At 47.0% G+C, this 23707-nt stretch overlaps 2 protein-coding genes across 2 annotated transcripts in view; one reads left to right on the top strand and one right to left on the bottom strand.

The window, feature by feature from the left end:
- Positions 1–23707, top strand: part of LOC119383944 (uncharacterized) — a 160755-nt gene that overhangs the window by 14539 nt on the left and 122509 nt on the right. The window lies entirely within an intron of this gene.
- LOC119382122 (uncharacterized) lies at positions 20404–21234 on the bottom strand. Its single transcript, XM_037649854.1, has one exon. It carries the CDS (start codon positions 21232–21234, stop codon positions 20404–20406), a length of 831 nt encoding a protein of 276 aa, XP_037505782.1.

Raw genomic sequence — 23707 nt, forward strand, 5'->3', positions numbered from 1 at the left:
AGCAGCCTTGAATGATACATAAATGAGAAAATGTACAGACCAATGAATTTGATCAAAATGTGCTGCACTTCATCAAGATCGCAAAAAAAAAAAGATGTGGCCCTCATGTTAGCGTTTACTGTTATTCGCTGCAGTATATGTTGAACTGGAAAGTTTCCACAGGCATGCACATAGTGTAATACCCATTACAGCATACACATGAGTTGTCACGGACCGCACTTTGACACCGAGGTTCTCCAACTTGACTCCTGACCAGTTCTTCTTTTTCCATAGTGTTGCTATGAGCCACAGAAGCCGACTGCATGGATACATGTTTATGTAGCAACTTTGTAGCACTTTCTTTAGTAATTCAGGGCATGTGGCAATGGCCTACCTCTCTAACCTGGACTGGTTCATAGTGCAGGACGCGCTGGATCTGTGCACCAAGGATGACATGGGTGCCATACTTGGCATTATGTCCCGGTGAGTCGCAGCGGTCATCTCCAGTGAGGTCGACTTCCATGCCAGCCACTGAGTTCACAAGCGCTCCTTGTAATGCTGAACAGAGTGACGGCCATATATCATTTAAGCATTCCCAAAAAAGGACCACACTTTGTCAAACACCAAATCATTAGGGGTATGCGAATATACAAGTTGGAAATTTAACACAGAAAAAGCCAATGGTGCAACTTGATTAGAGTGGCCTGGCTGAAAGTAATGCTACCATCGTTACAGTAGGCCTTCCCCTAAAACTATCACCCATATCGTTGTTCAAAAGGGAGCGCATGTTTATTTTCAAAGAGATTACACCACTTCCACATGTCATAGCCACAGCAAAGAGGGCCAGGGAACAGGCTAGGAGAACTGCTAGTGTCAAAAAATAATCACCACACTGAGATCAGACCTTATAGTAAAAAGGTTCAAAAACACTTCAACGAGCCCCTGATCGCAAGAAACTACAGTCCTTTGAAATCCTGGAAAGAACATATGGAGCTGCACTTTATCTAGGTATTCGCCAAAAGTGCTTTGCAACACCTCATCTCTGTGACTGTGGTGCCCAGTGCGTGCACGTTTTTAACTGCAAGAAGCACCATGACATCACTGCTAGAAAGCGTCATGCCAGGTTATGTGGGACAGCTTGTGTTCCTGCATGACAATATGTAGTCTTTCGATAGCAGTCATTCATCGCTTTATGTGCTCGAGGACATGCGCTGATTTTATGTATTTTTTTTTCTTTCTTTCAATTTTCAATGAGTTCTTTTGTATCCGATATTGGATATTTCTGGCCACTATTCAGCACCATTCAATCTGAAGTGAAATTTCACTGTTTGCACACACCTACAAATCATGCTTAGTAATATTGGTACTAAATTACCAGAAGCCTGAGAAATGGGATTATTTTGTGAGTTTGCATAGGAGGTTAGGGCAGCAATGCCAACTCCAGACAGTACATGTGGGAACAACCAATGACTGCTATTGAATTCCAATTGATGACCTCCTGAATTATGCACCACCCTCCTATGCTATCTGCACAGTTGTTGGGTTTGCCTGCAACTGTCATGTAATGCTACCACAAGAGTAATAGTAAAGCGCCAGAAAACCTTCATTTGTTTTCACTGCAGACATTGCAATGTGTGCGCACATAATCATTCAGACTTTCTGTTTGACAAATGTAGCTTGCCTCACAAAAATAAGGACCATTGAATAAAACTTTTCATGCATAATATTGCATCTTGTACCTGATATTGCAGTGCATAGTCCCTTTTTAAACATTATTAATAATGTTTCATAAGGAAATCTGAGTCATGCACAATGGTGACAATGCTATGCTACTACACAACATAAAAGTCTTTTACCTCGCTTTTACTCAACTTCTCCCCCGTGTTTGGTTGCGCGGGCTGTTTTGCTACGCATGGAATTTTAAAATAACAAAAGCGAACGATAGGTTTTGTCTTTTCAATCTCTGTTTACACTTCATTTGCCGCACGTGTTGTCACCAGATCTTTTGATAAGGAACTCGGGCATTCGGGAACAGACATTGCAGTGATGCCTTTATGTGTATATTCACATTAAAAAGCCATGAATGCACAAATGCTTGGTAGTTGTCCTATACTTCTATGCTGTGGTGACCTCATTATACCAAGTGTACGATTGTGATGTCAAATCTTGTGAATATTGCATATGGTGCATTTATTTGGCCACAGAAGTGGAAGCTAGTACAATACTTGCCTTGCTTACAGCTGGCACTAAGTAGCAGGTCTGGTACCGGAAGTACGTCTGCCGGCTAATCCCCTGCACATTCATTGCCTTCAGAAACCTCAGTGTCTTGGCCACTGAACACTCGGAGAAGAGCAGCGCTGCAGCCAGCAAGACATTCCCTGCTGGCTTCACTCCCACAAATGGCTGGCTCTGCCATGCTGCCTCATTGGCACAGTGGTCGCAGCAGCTTCTGACAGAGAGCATTGTGCCTACTGTTTTCAAGCTGCTTGACCACGGCCTTCCACACATCTGACAGCTTTTAGGCAGCAACTGCCTCAGGCAGCTTTCAAAAATTATAAATTTTCTTTCATTGCACATGGACGATGCTGAGGCGCTGTCCATGCAGTTTTTGCTTGCCTCAGGTGCTGCAGCAGACCAGCTATTACTGCTTCCAGTTGGCAGCTGTGGCAAGTCCAAGGAATCTGCTGGTCCTTCAGCTGTCGCAGACAGCAGCTCCACGTCAAGGCCCAACGATTCATTGCACGCGAAAAGAAGTATGAACAGGTTAAAGTGAGTGTGAAAAGCCATGTGCAGTTTTGAGAAATTCTGTGCCCGAGCGTTGCATTATTTCTTCTTGTCGGAAATACATGTGACACAACATGCAAATCTGCGTGAATGCAACACCTTTGTTAAAAAAGAATGTGCGATTGGCCCTGATGTTGATTTGAGGCTTACAGGTATGCTGCTTCCCTAACAGACACTGGATTTTGCGCATGGTAAGCTCCTCATTCCAGACTGCCTAGGCTGTAGCTTTCTGCTTCAGGCCAAGGATCCCACTTGTCCTGCCAGAGACAGCAGGGTGTAGCAGAACTGCGACTGAGACTACATGATCTTTAGATGATGGCTCAACAGAAGGGGTGTTCATCAAATGCTCTGCATTAAAAAAGGCCACCTATCTACTCTCACTAAGTCTCCAGTCCAATAAAACAACACAGTGCCTCAGTGGCCAAGGCGTTGCGCAAGGCATTAAGCACGAGGTATTTGATCCTGGCCCCAGCGGCCACATTTTAATAACAGTGAAAGCAGAACTTATGTTGATGTGTTAAACCAGGCAATTCAATTTTACACTTTTATGACGGTATAATTTACTGCTGCTTACCTAGCATCCATGTCTGCAAAGGAGTTCTGTGAAGGCCGGTAGTTTTCGTCACCAGGACCTTCTGGAGGTTCGTCTTGCAAACTTTTAATTTCTGGATCGCGGAATGGTGTTGGGCACCTGTGGCTGCCCAGGTGCTCTGTCAATAGTACAGGTGTGGGGAAAATGGGCAGTGGCTGTGACACACACTCTGTCTGAATGCCCTGATCAGCCTTTGCGTGCAGCTGGAGGTGAACCTGCGTTGCTGTGCCATTTCCAAATGGCACCACAATGCGTTAATGCAAAAGCACACATCACAGAGGTTTTTATGATGAGAAGTGTGATAACAATATCTGAATTGCGGAAACTAATTGTCGTCCCTTGCAATTTCAACAATAAGTGTCAGCTTGTGCACCTATACAGACATATGAAAGAACAGTGCATGTGTTCAGGTCAATGTGCTCATGACTCGAGCAGAACGTAAGCCACGGAATTTTTTAGGATGTCACAATACTTAAAAAAGCAACACTCACTGACACATGTTCCAGACAGCTGCTGCAATGTCTGGGTGCCGATTTCCCGCTGCATGACTGCAGTCTGCACAGCAACAGACTGCACAGCTGGGGGGCTGTCAGACGTTTGTGTACTGGTGGTGCACCGCAAGACAGAGCGACAACTGCATGTCTCCACCTGCACACCAATGCACCTTTATGAGCAGCGTACTTGTCTGAGGGCTGTGCACACTTTCGTTACCTTACATTCTGCCCAGACAATTTTGGCTATTGAACTTCAATAGCTGTTCAATTGATACACCACAGTAGTGGTGTTTTATAAAAAGGCAGATTACAGATTGACTGCAATATGTACTCACTCACAGGAAGAAAAGTCATTAATACCAGTAGAGAAATTGGTGGGCTAAAAACTGTTTAAGTAACTACCTGTCTGACAATATTAATGAGCACTAACAGACAATAATGCCAAGGAAAGTATAGGGGATGTTATTAGTAGTAAATGTAAGGTAAATGTGAAGAAAGAAAAGTGGCCGAAAAGATAGCTTGCCGTGGGCAGGGACCGAACCTGCGACCTTCAAATAACGCGTCGGATGCTCTACCAACTGAGCTACCGCGGCGGCCATCCCCCCGACCACTTTATGGGGCATATGTGTACATTTAAACGTGGGAGTGTCGGTCAGCGCCGCCAGCAGACATGACGGCGAGTGTGGGACACTTTTTTTCTGCCTGTTGGCGTCGCGTAGCACGCGAACTTATTACGCGCTGGCAGCTGACCAATAATCCCTCGCATACTACCCGAAGGCATCAAGTCTGCCAGAACGAGACCCTCGCTATGAATGAAGGAAAGAAGTGTAAATCTTAAGGGCTCGTTTTTCTTTGTTATTCACAATATTAATGAGCACTAACAGACAATAATGCCAAGGAAAGTATAGGGGATGTTATTAGTAGTAAATGTAAGGTAAATGTGAAGAAAAAAAAGTGGACGAAAAGATAACTTGCCGTGGGCAGGGACCAAACCTGCGACCTTCGAATAACGCTCCCACGTTTAAATGTACATATATACCCTCTAAAGTGGACGGGGGAATGGCCGCCGTGGTAGCTCAGTTGGCAGAGCATCGGACGCATTGCCTACGTAGTGTGTGGGGCGTACAGCTCTTATTTTTATTTCAGAGGTAGATGTAGTGTCACTTTGTAGCAATAAAAGAAAAGCAGATGTGCCTTTTTCTTGTTAACTGCATCAATATCCCAGGCTTAACAATATCTTAAAAAACGTAATGGTACGTCTCGTCTGGTAGTCCATCACGGAGGCTATGTATATTGGAGGTCAAATCTCGAAGGCCACGCCGACGCCGCTGTGATACCATAGCTGTGCTGCCTGTACCAGACATCTGTCTCCGCAGTCGCAGTGTTAAAATGGGATTCGATTTCTATTAAAATGTTACTGCACTGAATTTCTTATACTCGTCAAAGCAATAAAGAAGATGTGATGCGTAAGTCGCCCCAGTGCCCATGGTTTTTGCGTATATAAGTTGCACCGTTGTATAAGACGCACCAGTGAAAATTTTGGAAAAAAAACCGTGACTTATACACTGGAAAAGGTGGTATTTTGTTTATTGCTCTTCAAAGTAAATTTGTTTTCTACAAACCACGAGGAAATTCATGCTAACTCAGCCACCACATCTATTTGCAGCGCTGAGAGTGCGTCTCCTGTTAATAATAAAGCTGTGTCATTTGTTTGTGAAGCTGCAGTAAGCTTCTGACTGACTGAAATAACTTTATTGGCCGAAGCTACTGCGCATGCGCGGCTTGGCCAAGTGTTGTGGTACCTGGTCACTAGACGACGCGATGCGAGGTGCGCATGATGTCTTCATCAGTAGGCGTGGCTTAGCGGCAGCTGCTGCTATTTTGGTACATGCACGGCTTGGCGAGGTTATGGCAGGTGTTGCCCAGCTGCGGTGTGGCTGGTTGCTAGGCAACGCGAGGCAAGGTTTCTGAGTCACGACAGACATTTTAGCTAGAACAGTTTCGCTGTTAAACACTGAAAGAAGGAGCGAGATGACAAGTGCCACGCTCTTAATATGGATCATTGGGCTCTTAGCTGCTAGTCAGTTACACTGTAAACGGCACGCTTGTTTGCAGTGTCTATGCGGCTGGGCTGCCTTGTCAGCCGCCACCAATGGCGTAGTGCCTCCTGGGTTGCTGCCACCACCATGAGCAGCGCTACGCTCACCTCGAAGCCCAGCACTTGTGTACGAGTGGTGCCCCCTAGCAGAACTGGTGAAATTCCAACACACTGGGTGATGACACGCATCGGCATTCTTGAGCCTCCCCACATGCTCAGGAGATAGCACTTTGCGCTGTTGGGGATGTGTCGAAGCGCTGCTAGTACAGGAGGGTGTGAAAAAGCTCTCGAGCATGCTTCAAAGAGTAGTGCACTTCCCGTGTCATTGTTGGAGAAGTTCACCGTAGCCGTAACTATCTTGTAGCTCTGTCATGGTACCTGAACACACTATCCAGCCCCTGAGCCATCTTTTTCAACACCAGAGAGAAGAACCGGTATAACATGCTGGTCACCGTGATGATTCAGTAGCCTTATGAGGCCTGCATTGTGACCTTGCAAACAAGACGCACAGGCCTGCACTGCCAGTCAGCCAGATCTGGCTCCCCATTTAGGACCTCTGTGAAATGGTGAGCGAGGGTGTCGGTTGCTACACTGCCCAGGTTTTTCACCAAGCCTGCAGGTATCTCTTTTAGTTCCTGGGACGCACGCGATTCTATCCGAGTGAGCACGCGGTGCGACGCAAGTCGTGACACCTTCAATTTGCACTCATACATGAATGAGTTGCCGCTTTACAGGGGGGACACTGCATAGTGCTCTTCGGTTGCAGTGGACACATTGCACCACAAGAAGTGCGAAGCACGCCATCATCACTCACACTATGACATTTCGCTTTTGTTTAACCATGGTTTTGTAGTGCAGGGCTTGATACTCATTGCTGTCAACTGCTAAGAGGCATAGCTAAATATGCCAGATATTACAAAATTGTGAATTGGTAATGCAACAACCTTGTATATATTCTGCCTGGGTGGTCGCAATACTGCCCTATTCTTGCAAACAAGGCTGCTTCTTGGGCTTGTGTGTACGGTTTGTCATGAGGTAATAGCGATGATGTTGTTGACGAAACCACAACTTTGTCGTCGAAAGAGCTTTGGAGGCCGAATAAAATTGCGAAAATTCTCAGGCAGAAAGAAGCATGGTCCTTCACACTGCGAGCCTTCACGTCGTCCACCTGTGTAATACCGGTGGCTAGGCGCACCGCTCTCCGAGCTGCATCACTCTGCTGTCTCTGTTCGATACGCCGAGCACATTCTTCTGTCCCCAGGAGGTTTCATTTCGTCGTTGATCCACGGCCCTGGCATGAGATGCCGAACTAGACGACGAACCATCCTCATCTAAATTCACTCCCCTGGCTGCTTAGTACTTACGATGCTTCTCGAGGCGTGCGGCTCATTCTTCCTCCCTCTCCTCGGCTCGCTGCCTCCTTTTGGCTTCGTTCTGGCGATGAAGCCTGGGTTCTTTCAGTCTCTCTGATTCGCTTTAAATATCTGCTGACAAATCCCACCGAGCCGCCCCTTCTATATATACGATGCAACGCTGGCTCCTCCTCTGTTGTTGCAACGCGGTTTCATTGGCTCCTTCTCTGATGTCATGCCAGATGGCGCGGCGCTGCTAGCTGCGGCAGTTGCTAGACAACAGCTGAGATCGCGGTTTCACCGGCTCTGACGTCATGCCAGATGGCGCAGCGAGCGGCGCTGCCAGCTGCGGCGGTTGCTAGGCAATGGCTCAGCTCGTAGTATGGCCACCGGCCACAGCGAAACGGCGAGTAGCTATCACTACAAAACTCAAATTGACCCTTCCGGAGAAGCTTTCTGTTCACTGGGGCGCACAACTACGACAGGTGTTTCTAAAATGCACTTTGATGCTGTAGGGGCTGCTATTTAACACGCAGATCTACGTTTGCCAAACTGTTCTATCTTGGGTTGCACCATTTGCTATAGTGGAGTAGCCGTCACCAGAGTCCTTCAATACTTTTCTGGTCACGAAACTCTGCCCATAGTTTTATACAGGGACAGAGGCTGCCGCTAGGGTCACCACGGTCAATGCAGGGCTGGCTGAATTCTGTGCTGGTTCAAAGCAATGGTTTATTTTGCACCAAACCGCAATAATCCTACCACCACTCATACTTCGCCTGTCATACGATGTGCTTTGTTCCATACGCGTGCAAAAAACTTACTTTCGCGTACATGAAAAAAAAAAAAAAATTAATGTTGCCATGGATCCAGTCGTGCCGACGCAGCAATAGTATTAGCTGTATATGTTGTTCCAGCGAGGTTCCTTACCTGAGGCAGTGGAGCACGAGGCTATTTATTCAGGCACGGGGTATTGACTTGTGACACTGCACAAGCCTTACAAACCCACGAACCCGCAAACTGAAGTCTTGCAGTGGGAGTTGATCCAGCGCCGATCGCGCTATTTACAATCAGGCTGTCTAGGCTGCGGGAGATTGACACGGCCTCAGTACAAAAAAGACTCTCTAAATTCCCGTGTTTACAGTTTACAAAATCTAACTTCACTCCGCTGCAGCCTACTTAACAGAGCTTCAGCACCAGTTGAAATCGAGAGCGACGAAGCTTTCACAAGGTAATGTCTGTGTGCCGCGTGTATACCCGCTGATCTCTAGGACCTAAAGCAGCCTTTACTTCGAGTTTGTGACCATGTTTTGTCCATTTTCTACGAGTCACTTTGATAACATTATATTACGTGGACATTGCACGAGCAAAACTGTCTCGCACTTTACATTATGCAGCGTCGCAAGGGCACTCGGGTATTTCCAACCTTCGCGCTAGTGGTACCTTCACAATTCACAACGTGCGTTACTTTGACTGCTTAGGCGGACTGCATCTGCACCGTGTGACGCAACGATTTTCTTAATGAAGACTGCACAGGGGAGACTTGATCAGCTGAAATGAAACCGTGTTTAACTAATCTAGAGAAAATAAACACATGTGTCACAAGCAGAGCTCTGCTGTGCTTTCGAATTATTCAGAACGTGATAAACGTAACATGGGGCAAAATACCCAAAAACGTGTCGAGCTGGGGAAACACTGACGCTTATTGCATCCATACTGCACTGTAATTGCTTGTTTCAATGCGTATGTTTGAGAATATCACACTGTCGAGCCACTAATTTACGGTAAACAAAGCAAGAATGCTACGATTGAAAGAGAAAGATAGAAAAACTTATTGATAATAATATCTTGTGTTTAACGTCCCAAAACCACGATATGATTATGAGAGACGCTGTAGTGGAGGGCTCTGGAAATGTCGACCACCTGGGGTTCTTTAACATGCACCTAAATCTTAAGTACACGGGCCTCAAACATTTTTGCCTCCACCGAAAATGCAGCTGCCGCTTCCAAGATTTGGTCCTGCGACCTTCGGGTCAGCAGTCAAGCGCCATAACCACTAGACCATCGTGGCGGGGCAAAAGTTTTATTGAAAAAATGCCCCAGAAAAGAGAAAGCGATGAACGACATTTCCCTAGCACTGGAAAACTCTCAGCAAGGCCAGTACATGAAGGGAGCAATCTATTGCAAAAAACAAAGCAAACTGAAGTACAATATAAAAATTTTTAAAAGTTTGCTTCTTTGACTTTCAGTCAATAAAAATAAAGAAAAAACGCTTTTTTTTAACAAAGGCAAACAAGGAAAGAATGCAAAGCACTTAATAAGCTGGAAAGAACCTAAAAAACTAGCAAGCTGCGAAAAAAAAAAATAAAGCAGTGCCAGCGCCTTCTTGCGTTGCAAAGACACATTTTCTCCATTCATTATGAAGTTGTCCATTCGAATAATGTCGGTGGTGTCAAAATGTTTCTCGCACACTCTAACATGTTCAGAATCGAAGGTAAATCCACCGGCTTCCTGTTGCGGTATTACACGTTTCCATTCATCCCTCTCATCGTCGTCCCTCGGCAAACTAAACGACACCTTTCCGCTCGTACCTCTGTAGTCGGAGCGACAACCCGGCACACAGCAAGTCTTCGGCATCGTCGCTCATGTACACCATCGGTGTCCTCGCACACATTTCTCACAGCCGTCAGTCGCACAAATTTAGTAAAATGAGAAAAACTGAACACCGATGCCGCCGGATTCCTCGGGCCTTCAGCTCTCCTGAATGCCCCCCACGCACTCCTAGCGCCGCTGCGCGGCAAGTGCGACGACATAGCAAGCTCTCCTCATTGCGTTGCGGAGGAGTTTTGTGACCAGAAAAGCATTGAAGGGCTCTGCCGTCACTCACTAGCATTACACAGCAGCCCTAACAGTCAGAGCTGGACCCCTAATCTGTGGTTCGCGTTGAGTCATGACTGCTGTGGGCTTCAAGCCAGTGGGAACAGAGGCAAGTTGTTTGCTTGACATCGTTTATTGAGATAATAATAATAATGTCAGCATCAACAGGGAGGAATACAACACTGGTGAGGCTACAGGGTGCTAGCAAAAAGCCTCTAATGGCTTGACAAAGGCCAGCGCCCCGTTTACAAAACTACAAAGCAAAACAGCAGTGGACAACTATTAAGTGCAAATAAGGAAAAGCCTATAAACATAGCGACGGTTTATAGGTACATTTATCAGTTTACATTTAGATGACAGGACTATATATGGTGGGGGCAGAAATTGCACTTATAGAATATAACTACATTAATTATGGTAGGTTACTTAATTGCTTTGTTTATCGTATTAGCAGAGCAGATAAGAGCCTGTGGCAGCAAGTACATCAGCATTTGGCGGCTATGGTCGCTGATGAGCAATGGTGGCTGCTACAAACGTTTATCATAGTGCTTCCCGCTCACACTATGTGGTATTGTATTCATTCATGAAACCCGCGAGTGGACAAACTAGTATGAGAAGCTCACTGCCAAGTGTCTCAGCATGGTCAATTGAAGACTGCTTTTTTGCATAGTCACTTGGTCAGAAGCTTTCACTTGCAGCATACTGTAGTGTCGGCTCACGGTGTAACTGAAGACAACAAACGCACCCATTCCATGCCACGCAAGACTCGTTTATTCCAGCATGCCCTCGCATATTTCGCCATGTTTATTCCGGCATGCAATACCAGAGTCACGCAGAGCACTTTGCATATCAGTGCCTCGATAAAAAGTGACATGTGTGACTGGGGCATAAAGTCTTGGTGTTACTCCCAGCAGCGGTTTGAATCGGCGTGATAAAATAAAATGAACCTTTTCTGCTGAAAATATGGGCAGCGTTATTACGAGAGAGCTGTGTCATGTCTGTTGAAGTTTCCTGCAGTGTGAAGTTACATAGGGACCCAAGGCTCAGATTGCAGTGCGACGACACACGATAAAGTGTCCCACATATGTTAACTCATAAAATGGACTTTCACATGTGTCCATGCTAGAAAACAGCTTGCAGTGGTGCTGCGCGCCATATAGTTTCTTGATATTGTTAAAATTCACGAATATGTGAAACACCGGAAAAAATATATCACTAATACCTCGTTAACTCAAGCTCGCGTATATCAAAAAATCGGCTAAGTCGAAATTTTCCACGGTACTGAACGATTTCTCATAGGTGCAATGTATTTATTGCCCTCTATTGCTAGTATTTCCGTGCCCATCTTCGGTTATCTCGAAATCTTGACTGAGAGTGGAACAAAAACTTCACCGCAGAACCGTTTCACAAAATACTAGTGGCAAAATTTCATACGTTTCACAAGGTTCGTGCGGGGCTGCCGCGCTTACGACAAAGCGGACACTGTTCCCGAATGTGAAGTCGTAACCTAGCAGCATAACAATTTTGTCAAGCAACCTGTGTCACATCATGTGACACTATAGACGTGCACAGAGGCAGGCCCTGCAAAATAGCACGGTTCGTACATGTCATTTTGTTTACCGTCAGAGATGTCATATCAGTATTTTATTTACGCAGAGCACGTCGCGCGGATTTTTTCATCGGCCGTGCGATGTGGTGAGGATAACACCGCCAAAGGAAAGCAAGTCACTGATGCTGCAAAGAAAGGTAGCCCCAATCAATGAAGCGGATTTGAGGCTCAAAGTTTTTGGATGTCAAAACAGCGCTGATTGTGTGGTTGCATCGTGTGAGAGGAGCCCCATCCAGTCACAACATTGACAGAGAAGGCCGATTCTCTGGACTTAGCGGTGGGCTACTCTGATTTCGCCTGCAACATCGGCTGGTTAGACCATTTTCTTAAGCGAAACAACGTGGCGTCACGCACGGTGATTGCGGCAGTGTTGACGCAGCTACTCAAGGGGTCACGACATCAGCCGAAACAAGATACATACTTCGCTTGATGTGAAATAAAGTTGAGTGCAGCGGCCCAAACGATCGCCACATGCGATGTGTTAAACAACTCGAGAAAACTTTGCTGGGTGCAAGTGTTACTAAGAAGCAGACCAGCCTTAGTCGGTCTTTCTGCACTAAATAAAAAGGCAGTGCCGAAAAACACGGCTGGTTGGTAGCTCTGGCATGTCATTATTTTTCTTTGAAACTTTTACAAAGAGCTAGTTAGGTGCTCCTGTTAAGAAACTGGTCAGTCGTGATAACGTTTTTAGATAGAACTAGACGTCTCAGCGGAATCTGTGCAACTTTGCTTTCTCGAAATTTTTCTGGTTTTTACTACTTCGAGTTAACGACGTATTACTCTATAATTATGTTGCACCTGCCCTCACTGATTCCTCAGGTTGTCAATTCTTGTCTTCGCCTTCCTGAACGTTTCCTCAATCACTACTTTAGGCAAGTTAAATTCCTTTTCCTGTTATCCTCTGCTCGCTTCAACACTAGCTAAGGAGGGAAGGTGTTCGAGGTTCGAATCGGCGTCCCTCAACTTGAGCGCACGATGGCAGCGCGAAGGAAGAGCCGTTGTCCGGTAAAGTGATTCTTTATTGCCACGCTCAGGCGTCTGCCCGTGTCCAAGCTCGAACCTCCGCTCCCTCTCACATCTAAAACAGCATCTTTTCAACCCTCAGTTAGACAAAGAATCCCCCAACAAGCCAATCACACTTGGGGGTTGGCATCACCAAAACCAATGGCACAAGCACTTTCATGACAGACACGGCACTGGTAAAACGTATGACACAATCTACAACACGCGAGGGGATAGGTTCACTGCACAGCATGTGTCATCTCGCTCCCCTACATTATAGCCCGAGCATGCCCCTGACGTCCGCCGCCATCGAAGGCCCGGCTCAAGCTCAACCTGCCCGCGCACCAACATCTCTTTCAAAAAGCCGCCACAAAAGCGGCAAGAATATTTCGAGGCCCTGGCCACTGACGATATGTGTACGCGACAGTGCATTGCTCTGCCAGCCTAATGACACTCGGTCATTACGTGCAGCTGGGGGCCGGATCACCTGAACTCCCAGAGTGCCTTAATTGCAACCAGAAGGCGATTTGCACACAAAAACATCCCCCAGTCGCATCCGGCCAAGCGGTCGCAAAACCTATTCCGTTTTCTTAGGGCATTGTCAACGGGCGCATGTGGATGCCGAACAGTAACTGAAACCAGGCGGCCGCGCGCTGTGTCGCCCCATCGGCGCGCACACTTCCCGTTCAGCTCTTATCTCCTCCCTTTTGTTGCAAGCAAGGAGGCGGCTTTGACGGCCCTGCCCATTAATGGCGCCACCACAGAGTTGCCTCTCTTTCCTTTCGCGGGGTCTTTGGCGTCCCCTTTTAGTGGAGCCGGCACGTGTTCTTCATTTGAGATAAGGGGAGACACTGGTCTCGAAACGAAAAGTTTTATTATTGGAGATATTGTAATGAAATTGGGTGTGTATATGTATTTCTTCCTCCTGTTTTCAAAAATATAATTAGTTTTCATGTACTTCAATTAGTTATCAAATTGTGAGAGCATAAGTGAAATCTAATTAGGTAATTTCTTACGGGTCATTAAGACACTTTCCCTCAGTATTTTTAGGTTCTGTTTAAGATGCAGCTGTAGCCAAAGACCTGCCATGTGGAGCTATGCTATTTATATTGTCACTGAGATATATCATCATATAAGAACTTTCAATTGTATTGACATTGTGTAATCTTGAAATGCAATTAGCTCACATTATTGTTCACAAAATTTCATATGTTCATCTTAGCCACAAAAAAATAGCATAGCTCCACAGTCCTATTTCTTACGAATTCAACGGTATAAAATTTATCAAAATTACCTTACAAAAACATAATGAAAAGATCCGTAAGGCTGGTCAAGTTGGCAAAAAATGTGAAGCTGAGAAAATCGCGTTTGAAGATTGACACGCACTGTATAAATTTCTAAAAGGAACCTTTAACCATAAATTTTATTCACATGTTCCCCATCTGTTTCCCTTCAAAACAAAACAGAAAGTGTCTTGTTCCACCCAAGGAATCATATCTAAAAAAATTTTCCAATGTGCAAAGCATGATCAAAACCCCACCATGACAAGCGGCTGGGGGGTTCTGGAAAAGCCATGGGGTATGAGGCTCAAGCGACTGGCTGCTCATGTTTTTTCAGTCTTTAGGAAGAACCTTCTAGATGTTAGGCAGCATGTTACCCTGGGTAATAGGTTGCTATGCTTGAGAGAATACCTTCAAAGTAGTCCAGGACTGTAATCTTCAGTTGCACCCGTTTTGTGTCTCCTTGCAAGAGTCTTTTTTGTGTTGGTGCTCTTCAGATGAGTTGCATTTGCCTTGCGTAAACGCAGAGAGTCTTTTTCTAGGCTTCGTCGAACAAGGCAATCCCCAGCAATATAGCCCAAACTTGCAGCAATGGACTCGTTGGTTGCCCTTCTTCCTTGGTTGTAGATGGCAACAGCCTCAGCGGCAGCTCGCTTCACACTTTCCAGCGAAGCGTTCCCATTCTTTGAAGTTTGAGTCCAGATGACCGAATGAAGACTCTCACTCGCGTTCTGGGTCTTCCCTTCACAGCACCGTGCCAGCAGGCTCTCATCACTGAGCCTCGCAAAGACTGGCTCCAGAGCAGCCCCAACACAAGCCGGCAGGGCATTCTTGTGTGAAGGTGGACTCTCCCCATTGGCCAAGGCTCTGTTGTACTTGCACCAAGAGCTAGCACCCTCGGGGCACTTTGAGTGCTTTGGTGCATCATCTGTCGATGTCATGTGCAGCAGTGTAGCTTCGACTGCCCTCTTCATAGCTGGCACGTCATTGATATTGCTCCTCAGGGCATATCCGTAGTAATTCGCGATCTTCTTGATCTTCTCTTGTGTGAGCTTTCCTCTACCCCCAAGAGACTCACCCTGAGCCTTCTTTTTGTCCACAAGGTTCCGTAAAGCTGCACCCATTCGCTTGTGGACATGGTTGATGCAGTCCTTTTTGTCTATTTGGATAAAGCCGTACACCTCGGCTTCGGACAAGGCATGAAAAGTGCGGCTGTCTCCATCAGAGAGCACAGTCGTGTAGCGCAGACCATGCTTGGCCCAGGACCTCTGAAACATGGTCAGCGCAGCCTCTACTTCCATGCGGCCAGAGTTGCATTCGATGTTTCGTTGGCACTCGTGGGTTGCCAGCCAGTCGGTGTACCCTTCGTCTTGCGGCTGTGGTCCCAGGGCACAGCCGAGACAAAAGTTTGAGTAAACAACATGGTCAATTACAAGGCCAGTGTAGAGCTCAATGATGCAGCCCACACCTATGTGTGAGCTCCGACCTCGCGTCATCCATGAGCCGTCGAACACAACATCGATGTTCCCTATGGGGTTCAGGAAGTCTGTATACAGCTCTTTTATTACTGCCACACTAGCAGCTTCACTTTCAGTCGCTGTGTTTTCGCAGGCTTTCACTAAACTTTTTAGGTGTCCCTGAAACGTCTTGTGGTGCAAGCCTCGGTGCGAAAGGTTCATACACGCACAAAAGTCCGAAAGGGCAGTAACACCTTTGCCTATCATCTGTATCCCCTTCATGGCCCTCATGTTGACTTCGAAGGGAGTGATGGTGGCAGTTCCGCTCACTCTCGGAGAAGAAAATTGCTTCTTCTCGAAATCACAACTGCTGCAAGAAAAAATAAGCTTTACCGCAAGGCCGTACTCCTTGTCCGTTGCCTTCCTCACGCTGAGACTTTTTGCGTCGCATTTGTCGCACTTCGCTTGTGCAAAAAAGTTATTCAAAACTTTCATATCGACGAGCAAAAAATCGGTCCCGGCGTCACCGGTCTGGCACTCCGCGCTTACTCCAAGAAGGTCGAACTTGCGCTGGGTAGCCGACTTTCCAGACAGAACGGTCTTCGTTTGCGCCGATCTCTCAACTCGCTGCGCCTGCTCCGCCGTTGAGTAGTACGCGGCATCAACCCGAAGTGTTTCGCTAGTCGAACTTGGTCCCACGGTGTCGTCAGTTGAAGTTCCCGGCAGGTCCAAAGGGTCCGGCCGCGACTCCAACTCCGCACCGACGGTGCACTTGTAGCCGGCGCCTTCTTGTTCCAAGCCCGTTTTTTACGGCTTCCAAAAGCTCGTTGCGTCGATGGTTTCAGACGAGAGTCTCCAGGCATCTCGATCGCGTGGAAAAACTACCGGCACAAAGTAGAGACACGGTCCGTCGAGAAACACGCACGATCGCAAAAGCAGGCGCACACAAACGGACAGCCACGGCGGAGAACCAAACACAAAGAAAAAAAAATGACGTGTCGGTCGCGCCAGCCAATGGGAGACTCGGAAAGGCGCGCTTGAAAAGCGCGCCGCGTGAGAGCCAATCAGTGGCCTGGAAACGACCTTCAGAAAACCCGCGACGGCGGCCGTTCTGCTTGAGCGACGCCATTTTGAGATGGCGCAAAATGTGCACAAAGAAAACAGCTTCAAATCTAGCCCAAGATGGCGGCGCTCGGCCCGCTGCAACGCTCATGGCGCGCGCGGGAAGTTCGAACAAATTTCGTCCTTTTGGGGACATTTTAGTGCTGCCGGGGTGCTTTGAAAGCCGATTTTATCGCGTTTCCCGACCGAATTTAGCGTTAGCAATTTGAGAGTAGGTGCTCAGAAGTACAAACGCCTCGAAAATAAGCTTTGCGAAAAATCGATTTTTTGACCATTTTTGACCGTTCCAAGACCCGCGTCTCCCCTGAGATAAGTGCTCCGAACGGCAGCGTTGGGAATTGCTCTGCGCTTCGCAGTACTCGTACAGTTGGGCCACCAAACAACCCGCCGACTCTGCATACCTCGGACTGACTCCTCCCCCCTCAAGACTGTTACTGGGCACTTGATGTCCATGTAACACGATACAAAAAAAAAACGCACAAAAATAAATCGATTCCTCACCCTTACTCATTCCTTTGTTTGACTCAAAATAAAATGATTCTGATTCTGATCACTCTTCGCGCACGCAAATGCATGGACCAATTTCCACTTCACACTCAAAATAACAACTTTCTCGTTGTACTGCTGAAAAGAAACACATATAATTATGTCCGTCATGCAGTGTACTTGCACTATAAATGATAAAAGAACCTAGCAATCCGTGCGACGAAAAACAATTATGACACACTCTGAATGAAATCAACAGTATTAATAAGCTCATGGTAGCTTGACAGAAGTCACGCAAACTGGTCGGAGTCCTGTTGCATAGTGTCTCTCACATTCACTGCACCATCATTGTCCCAACACGCGAGGCTCACTCTGTGCGCCCTCCAGGCTCCGCAGAACACACTCAAAGGGAGTTACGGACCTCGCGTCAGCTATATCTTAGGCTCAAAGGATCGCACTAGGTTCGTTCATCATCTTCATTCATGCTGCTTTCATCGCTGCTCGTCGTGTCATCATCCAAGGTCACTACGACTCGTCGGTTGTCATCAATGACATCATCAATGATCAACGTTACTAGAACAAACTCAGTTTCAAAGCTCCGTATCTCCGCCAGCGGGGGAGGGTGGTCCGAACGGCGGTCGCGAGAACTAGCGGCGCTGCAGTTCCGTCTTGCTCCACTATCGGCGCGTCGTCTGATGCCACGGCATAACGCTGCGGTGCACCGCGCAGTTGCTCGCGGCAACTGCGCGGCAACTTTCTTATTGTATTAGTTAGGTGGATGCTTAGGTGGATATGCATAAGGTCGTCTGTATGCATTGGCCCGCGTACGTTGTTCATTGATTGGCTAAGAATCGATGTTCGGTCTATATTGCCACGCCCACTTCTTGTTTTATTTTGATGTATTCGGGTTTGACCAGCAAGGACGGTTATCAGCGCCCGACGCTGTCCGCGAAGCAGTGTTCGAGAAGCTTCGCGATTGTAGATCGTTTTGGTAAGATTGCGCGCTGCACGCGAATGTTCCAGCTTTGTCGAGAGATAACGCCGCCACCAGCGATATCGCTGGAAAGTTCGATAGCGCCTGTATAAAATCCGACGCCCTTGACCGCTTGTCACTTGATCGACGGTCGACGCTCTGTTCGCCGCTTTCAGTGTATTGCTGTAGTTTGACTTTGAGTTTCTCGGCCACAAGTTCGGCCGAATAAAGAGTTTCAACTCGGACCTGCTGACTGCTGCCTTCGTCGACGTCACGACCTTGTGACAATATTTGAGCTGTCTACATTGCGCTTAACTTCCAGGCATAAGAGTTTCTAAGTGAATGAGGGTTTTCAGCGTAATTTTTATAACTACCACCACAATTTTAGCCGCTGCCGTCTTATCTAGACCAAGAACAACCCAACACGTTTGTAAAAGCCTTTATAGTGTACAAAGAAGCGTACTTACTCGAGATACAAAAACGTTCTAGAAAAACAGTACTCGTGTTTCTACAATTTATTGAAAAAATTGTTTTCGAAAAACATTGCCAATGCTCTGCAATGTTTACAAGACACGTTTTCGCGACGGTTAAAGGGATACTGACCCAAAATCGGAAAATTTTACGAGAACTCCGTAAATGAAATCTCAGTGTGCGATTACATCGAATAGATGTCGTCTCTGAGCAATTTTTTCAGCGATAGTTGTATTTTCGGTGTCTCATCTTTCTACGTCGCATCCTTCTAGGGTGTCTTACACAATTCGAACAGCTCGGCCGTGATGTGAGCACCGAGCAGTTATTCGCGCGTACTCTGTCACAGTCGTCAGTATTCAACTTCAGTTTTTCAACTTCACCGAGCAGATGTTCCATGCCCGCAGCACTTACACTGTACGACAGCCGTTTGCGTTTCGTGCTGTAGCCGTTCACTACGCAGTTAAACTGCTCGTCAACTACAATTATCTTTTGCACAAGTAAGTCTCCGTTCCCGAAGCAAAGTGTGGGATTGGGCTAGTTGGTATTACATTATTAAACTGCTCAGCGCAAAAGATTTGACACGGTACAGCTAGAAAAGACGAGAACCAGCGCTGGTCCTCGTCTTTTCTATGTGTACCGTGTCAAATTTTTGCACTGAGCAGCCCGTTCCCGAGCCGGCGAGTGTAAAATATTCCGCACATCTTGTTGGATACCTCGTCGTAAAATCTCTCGAAAATCCACTGCTTTGAAGGCATGGCGACAGCTGACAACTGATCGAATGTCAGTGTTATGCAACTCTCAGTCTCGGTAGCGTATATAGGTAATCGCCTGCCTTTCGTTTTGTTGTTCTATTTCTGGCGGCTCCTCCAAACTGGGCACGGGGCTTTCGCGGGACGCCGTGCGTTTTGGGGAGGATTTGCGCCAAAACCCCGAACATTTTGGCTTTGAAATGTGGGGTGGAAGTGCTGGGAACAAGCGCGGCACGGCACCGGGCGCGAGTTCCCACTTTCCACGTGGGATCAAAACCTCTCGTCTCGCAACGACACGACGATAGTGCTTTACAATGTCGTCACTCTCAAAATGAACGTCACAGACCCTGCATTTCGCAGTAAGCTTTCTATCTTTGCGATGCGAAGCTTGAATGGCGTAGGGTCTTTTGGAGGTCCGAAGAAGTGTCATGAAGCGGAGTCGTCGTTGCGGTAGCCGCTCTTGCAGCCCGGCGCAAAGCAAGTCGGCATACCGCACTGTGAATCTGTTCGCCCTCGTTACGCTTCGTACATCACTTCGTACAAGACGCTAAGCCCGTTCAAGAACAGTCGCAAAAATGACGAGCTAACAAAGCGCAGACGACGCTGTAACCCACGTGCGCTCGTACATCGCCGGCGCCGATCACAACAAGCGCCAGCCGCGGGAGCTAGACGTGACTGCAGCGCCACTAGTTCTCACGACCGCCACGCGGACCGCCTCTCCGGCGGAGCTTTTAAACTGAGTTTGTTCTAGTAACGTTGATCAATGATGTCATCAATCTTCATCATGTCATCCTCCACTTCTATTACGTGGCTCATGTAATTTTTCCATTTTTGTGCAGTGACTTGCTCTATGCCTTTCCAAACAAGAGTATCGAGGCCTTCCATCTTGAAGTGTGTATTGGCTTTTGCAACATAACCTTTAACATCACTCCACACGAGCTCAATCGGGTTGAGCTCACAGTGGTATGGCGGCAAGCATATGACAGTGTGACCAGCATCAGCAGCAATGCAGTCAATGCGATACGTATTACCCTCCGTACTTACGGTTTGAACAAGCTTTATCAGTTCTTTCTTCACCATGTCACTGCTCCAGGTCACACCCTTCAGAGAGCCAGGCCTGAATGTCTTTTTTCAACGTACCCATACGGGGTACCTTTTGAAGCTTCACAGAATGATAAGGTGCATTATCAAGCACAATGGCACTTTGTGGCGACAAATTCGGCAGTAGTTTTTCTTTAAACCACTTTTCGTAGTGGGCGCCGTCCATTTCATCATGATAGTCGCCTGTTCCCTTTCTGGCTCGAAATACTTCACCGGCAGCTGTGATGAAACCGTCCTCGTTGCCACAGTGAGTAATAATGAGGCGACCTCCCTTACCACTGGGGTTTGGCGGGCCTGTCGTCAGGTTGGCTTTCTTGGCGTGCCCAGCGGACTTAATGGTCTCGTCGACCCACCCACGGCTCACAGTGTGCCCTGCATTCACCCAGGTTTCATCAGTGTAGAAGATGGGTCGTCCCTGGCGTCGAACCTCCTTAATTTGGCGCAAGTACTTGCATCCCCACTGGATGATGCGAGTGGCCTCGATCAGGAGCGAATTTCGGGAACGCTTCCTAAAGCGGAAGCCTACCTTGAGCAGCATCTTGTGAATAGTTGTCGCGGACACGGATGGCAGCGAGTCATCTTCTTTGAAGTATGCGACGAGCTTGCGCACCGTCGGAATTTCCCGCCATTTATAGAAACCGTGCATGAGTCTGCGCAACACACCAAGGTCGAAGTCGTCCAGCAGCTGCTCTCGATCGCGGCCCCTGCCACCGCGAGACAGCGTCTTGGGTGAAAGTACCTCGCCGTGCTTATCGTGCTTCGCTACCCACTTGTACAGCGCGTGCTCGCTGACGTTGGTGTACACAGCCATTCTCTTAATGAGAGAGCTCATGCTTGCATTTCTGCCGCCCTTCTTACGCACTGTCCCGAACACATTTAGAGCCAACTGCTTCGCTCCCTTGTCGTAAAAGCTGATCCGGGAACGATATCGCACAGGTGAACCAGGCGCCGCCATTTTGACTAAGGAGTGACCAAATCTGCCACCGCGGACTAATCACAACCCAAGACTGGGTCCTCCGCGGCGCTGTGGACGCTCGGGCTGTGCGGACTACTCATAAAAGTTTAGACAGTGTCGTACAAATCACAACTACAACACGTAGAGAAGCCTTCAAGTAAAAATCCTCCGACGAGACCGCTTGCAAAAGACATGAGGACAAACAACGGGCTACGTATATGGGGCACTACATCTCGCTTCGCAACAACCTGCGCTCGAGGGTCGTGTAGCCTTGGCTCTGCTGCACGAAACTTCTGGAACAGAGTATAGACACAAAATATTCGTCTGTCTGAGCTATGTTACACAACACTTAACACTTATATCCGAAATGCGAGAAAAAAAAACACACTTGCTCATTCATTCGATCCAGCGTAACTAGTTCAATAGCCACAGATAGAGTAATAAACAGTCTGAGTCAAACATAACAGTCTACTTACATAACATTTATAACAGTCTACTGACACAACAGTTATATGAACACAACCCAAATGATCATCGGAGACGCGAAAGAGCATCAGCAGCCTTGACAACTTGATTATGACAATTTCTATGTCATATTTTTGGATCGCCAATGCCCATCGCGTTGCCTAGCACTTGAGGGGGCCGCACTAATCAGGAAAGTTAGCAGGCCATGGTCAGTCATTACTTTGACCTTTGTGCCAAGTAGCCACGTACCCAAAGACTCTAACGCCCACACAATTGCAAACGCCTCCCATTCAATTGTGGACCACTTTTGTTGCGACGGGCTCAACTTCTTACTAAGGAATGCGTCTGGCCGTTCAGTTTCACCTATCCTTTGGGAGAGGCAAGCTCCAATTGCCATTTCCGATTCATCCGTGGCCAAACAAAAGGGTTTGCTGGCGTCTGGTGCTGTCATCCCAGGAATTGACACGAGGACCTCTTTAACTGAATCGAATGCAACCTGTGCCTCCGAGTTCCACGGCAGTGTGTTTGGGACCCTTTTGTTTTTGAGTGCTGTCAAGGGCAAGACAAGCCTTGAATAGTAAGGCACATAGTTACGATTAGAGCACTGCACGAGCCGTGATTTTCGGCCTGGGCCCGGGCCCGGGAACTCGTTTAAGTGTACCTGCCCGGCCCGGTGATTCAATACGCGACCCGAGCCCGGCCCGAACCAGAGAAAAAATTTCGCCAACCCGGCCCGGCCCGATGGCAGATCAGGCCCGACGGAGGCCCGAGCCAATAATATAGGTGGTGTTGCCGGGACATAAAATATAGAGCAAAGTGTTTTAAGTAGCAAATATCTTCGCTTTATCGACTAATATTTTGCTAACAATTCTTCTTTAACCTACGGTAATTTCGTGTAAAAAAGGGCTCATGGTGGAAAGAGTTGAGTGGACATACTGGGTAAAATGAACATTTGTTCGGCAATGGTATACTACAGTTGAACCCCTTTATAAGAGACATGCACCGGGGAGCAATTCTTGTCTTTTATATGAGGTGTCTCTTATAAGCAGTGTACCACGTATGCCTTTTCTTATCAACCTTTATTTTTATGTAGGCCCACTGGTGTCTCTTATACCCAGTTGTCTGTTACGTCAGTGTCCCTTATAAAGGGGTTCGACTGTATAACTTTTTTTTGCTAATGCAATGGGGATCATAAAGAGCGTTTTGTAGCAGATATTGCAGCAAGGAAAGTGATTTGCAGCATGAGTTCAGTTTCGATAGGAATTGCAATAAAAACAAAGGAGACAGAGAACACAACACTATCATTGCGCTCTTTACTGAAACTTGAAACATGCTCTAACAACAAAGCCAATCATGCACCCTTTTGGATATGTAACACATGCCTTTAGCATGGTAGCACCTAGCCACAGCAAGATGGAGGAAGAAAGCCAAGTTTATTACCTTGCTGTATGTACACTAACCTAGATAAAAATTATAACGATTGCACCATTATAACGATTGCACCGTTTGCACCACATGTAAGTTTAGAAATATGTATGGGTAGCTGAATTTGTGGTAGCATTCTATTCATATATCATATATATTTCATATATATCACCACCGCTGCTATATACAGTCCTTAAGTCTTTTGTGGCATATTTTAAAGTTTATTTTTTCACGTGTTATTGTGCAAAAAAATCTAATTATCTAGAGATTTCAGCTTTAAGCACGCCATCCACCCTTGTATCACATATCCTGTCACACTAAAGTTTCTCGCACTGCATGTGCTAGCCGCAGGGGTGCACATCTGCCTTGCGAAATGTGAAGGCGTCGGCAGTCGTTGTTCTTAACTTCCACCACTGGAGCAAATTTAAAATGTCTTTGT

Source organism: Rhipicephalus sanguineus, chromosome 2 (assembly GCF_013339695.2).
Source record: "Rhipicephalus sanguineus isolate Rsan-2018 chromosome 2, BIME_Rsan_1.4, whole genome shotgun sequence".
In the NCBI taxonomy this organism is placed as follows: domain Eukaryota; kingdom Metazoa; phylum Arthropoda; class Arachnida; order Ixodida; family Ixodidae; genus Rhipicephalus; species Rhipicephalus sanguineus.